This window comes from Chondrus crispus, genomic scaffold (assembly GCF_000350225.1).
Source record: "Chondrus crispus Stackhouse genomic scaffold, scaffold_310, whole genome shotgun sequence".
NCBI classification, from domain to species: domain Eukaryota; phylum Rhodophyta; class Florideophyceae; order Gigartinales; family Gigartinaceae; genus Chondrus; species Chondrus crispus.
Genome location: NW_005179199.1, coordinates 75,198 through 78,463, shown reverse-complemented (window position 1 = coordinate 78,463; position 3,266 = coordinate 75,198). Strand labels below are relative to the sequence as shown.

At 60.8% G+C, this 3,266-nt stretch overlaps 1 protein-coding gene across 1 annotated transcript; it reads left to right on the top strand.

The window, feature by feature from the left end:
- The first annotated feature begins 205 nt into the window (after nucleotides 1-205).
- On the top strand, nucleotides 206-1,192 carry CHC_T00005754001 (hypothetical protein). The gene has a single exon (XM_005717346.1). It carries the CDS (start codon nucleotides 206-208, stop codon nucleotides 1,190-1,192), a length of 987 nt encoding a protein of 328 aa, XP_005717403.1.
- The last annotated feature ends 2,074 nt before the right edge of the window (nucleotides 1,193-3,266 follow it).

The window sequence follows — 3,266 nt, the reverse complement described above, 5'->3', positions numbered from 1 at the left end:
TCCGCCGAATTGCGCCGGTCCCGATTCTTCGTGAATCGGGAAGGGCTGGTCTGCCGGAAAGCCCACCTCGACGGTGTGGAACCGATCGTAGTACCAACAACCCTCCGGGACAGGGGGGTTCTTGTCGCATTATCCCGCCACCTCCGGCCATCCGGGAGGTAGGCGATTGTTCTATACGCTAAGACAGCGGTTCTATTGGCCAAGCATGTCGGTGGACTCCTACTCGACCGTAAGGATGTGTCCCGACTGCGCGAAGACACGCATCAAACTGCGGAAGCACAACTCTGAGTTGAAGACATTTCCTCCGTCAGGGCCCCTGGAGTACATCGCCATCGATATTCTCGGCGAACTTCCCCGTACACCAAGAGGAAACCGTTACCTCTTGGTGATGACGGACAGATACTCCAAGCTGACCAGGATGGTCCCGCTCAAGAGGATTACCGCTGAAACGGTTGCGCAAGCGTTCATTTCCCACTGGGTGTTCGTATACGGCGCCCCAGTGAAACTTCTCTCCGATAACGGAGGACAATTCACATCGAGGTTTTTCCTCGCAGTGTGCAAGATACTCTCAATTGAGAGCGTGTTTACCACGGCGTATCACCCCCAAACTAATGGGCATGTGGAAAGATTCAACCGTACGTTGGTATCAACCCTCCGGAACTACCTCGCCGATAACCAACGAGACTGGGATCAGTATACGGACGCCTTGACGTACGGATACAATTGTACGGTCAACAGGATGATTGGGATGAAGCCCTTTGACCTGGTATTATCCCGGACCCCGAGTCCGTTGGCCCTGCAACAAACGCCGCGGTTGGACCCCACCGCCTCTAGGGCGCAGTTCAAGATCCGCTACTTAGCGTGGCTTCGCGGCCTGATGTCGACGGCCAGCAGTAACCTGCGGACCGGACGGGAGCGGTATAAACAGGAGTTCGATAATCGGATCCGCTACCCCGTACCTGACTACAAGGTGGGGGATCAAGTACTCGTGAACCGCGAGGCCGCGCTGCGGTCCGAGGAGAGGACCGAAAAGAATCGGGTGAATAACAAGCTCGCACCACAAACCGAGGTCCCCTTCCCTGTCTTGCAGGTGGATGACCATACCGTCACCATTCTACGCGGGACGGGACTCAAGGACCGGCTCTCTCGTGACCGAGTCCTCAAAGCGCCCCAGTTGAGGAGCAACGTGTAGGATCCCCCGCTGGAACGGGTGGAGTCAGACGGGGAGGATAGTAACCTCCCCGAAGCTACCGCCTCGGAAGGGACCCTCGCTACACCGGCGACCGCGAAGTTGCTCACGCCGGGATTGATGGACGCTGTCACGAGCGCGGGAATCGAGGACAACCTCTCGAGACTCGCTGGGTACCGCTCTCCGGTCGGGATAACGGAGGGCCCGCAGCGTGGAGAAGAATCGGACTCGCGTCCTGCTAGTAGCACGCGCGCGCGTAGTACGCGCGCTCGAACCGCGAGAGAGACCCCTATAGCTCCCGAGCCAACAGTGGCCCCTACGGACCCACCCGCGCCCCGCCGCGTTGTCCCCTCCGCCCCTCTGGCGATCGGCCCCGCCCACCGCGCGTTCATCGCGTCGGGTGCCGCACGTCTTTCCGCGAAGTGTACGTTCCAACCCGATGCCTTTTGCGTGCCACCTACCTCACCATTGGCTGAGTCTTTACCTCCCGTTAATAACGCAGGAGGCCCCACCGACGTTTACGTCGTACATTCGCTGACGGTGCACGACCCTGGGGTGAACGGGATCCCTATGTTCCGCGTACGCTGGTACGGGTACAGCGACGCCGAGGCGACCTGGGAGCCTGCTCACCACATCGACTACAACACCATAGTGCGGTACTGTCGCAAAAAGCGGATACGAATCCCCGACTGGGCGCTATGGCAACGACCCAACGGCGTGGGCCTCGAGAACTAGACACGCAGGGCCGTCGCCCTGTTACCCCAGCGAGAAGGTACGAGGGGCTCCACAGCAATGCCTCATGGAAACACGCGTCCCGACCCCGCGAACTGCCACCGGACGTCTTGGCCCGACCCGTCCCCCCTTTTGGGTCTTGTAATGTTTTTCAAATTTTCGGATGGAGGTTCTATTTCCGCAAATATTTGGGAGGGTGCTTCCCCGACAGCGACATGGGCGGACCCACGACCGAGCCATGCGGTATGGCGTGTTGGTTCCTCCGGGGCCGAAGAGCGCGTGCCTCGCTCCCTCGGAAACCGACGGGAGCTCCGCGCGCATCGGCTGGGGGAGCGGTCAGGCCGCTCCCCCCACCACCGGCGGAGGGCGATGACTTGGCTCGCCTAGACGAGTTCGCGCCGTGCCGCGATTCACCTCCTCCCCTTTCGAACTGAAGACTCCGCTACTCGCCCGAAGAGGTCCTCCGCGTGGCCCGTGGCGTGTACGCCCCTCGGTGGCGGGGTCGGGAAGTTTTCTAGCTCGCATGAAGAGGGCACCCCCGCCACCGCGCGGGTTCCATCCCCCCGTGTAAGGAGAAATTTCTCTGCTCATCTAGGGAGGTCACGAACCCCCTTATTCGGAGGGAGAGAATTCTACTCGCAAACCGAGGACGTCCCCTCTCCCAGAAAGGAGGCAATCGATCGCACTCGTTGAACGAGGTCTGCCCCGCCATATGGCGTAGTCCGTTCACCCCCCCTCTTCTGTTTTTTTCGTACGGGGGGGTAGCTTCCGTACTCGCATGACGAGGCCTCTTCACCCAATGATGGGGAATAATCCCTGATTGGACAAAGACGGGTACACCAATCCCCTAGTAGGGACTGGAGATCCGCTAGCTCGTACAACGAGGATTCACGCTGCGGTATCGCCGGTCAGCTCCCCCGTAACAGGGTCCCCACTCCTCCCCTCGCTCAGCGAGGTCACGCCCCGCCCGATGACGGCGCCCTTATATGATGCGTCCGCCCTCCCCCTCACCGGGTTGGGACAGGGCCCCTCGCTCGGCTGAAGAGGTCCACCCCCACTCTCGGTGACGCGTCCGGGGTCCCTATTCTACGCTTGTCAACAGGAGTCACCTAATGGTTCAGTTTATTCTTCGACCCTCGAGTAGGATGGGTCAGGGGGCGCCCCTACTGGGCAGCCGTGCCTTCAACCTCACAGGGGCCCCTCTTCCTCGTAATCAGCGAGGTCTTCTTCCGGCACGGCGGTTCCCGCGTTAGCCGTCTGCTCTCCCGACAGTACTGTCGGCCCCTCCGGTGCTGCTGCAGTAACCGTCTCCTCGCGCACCGCGGGTGGAGCGGTTCCTCTCGCT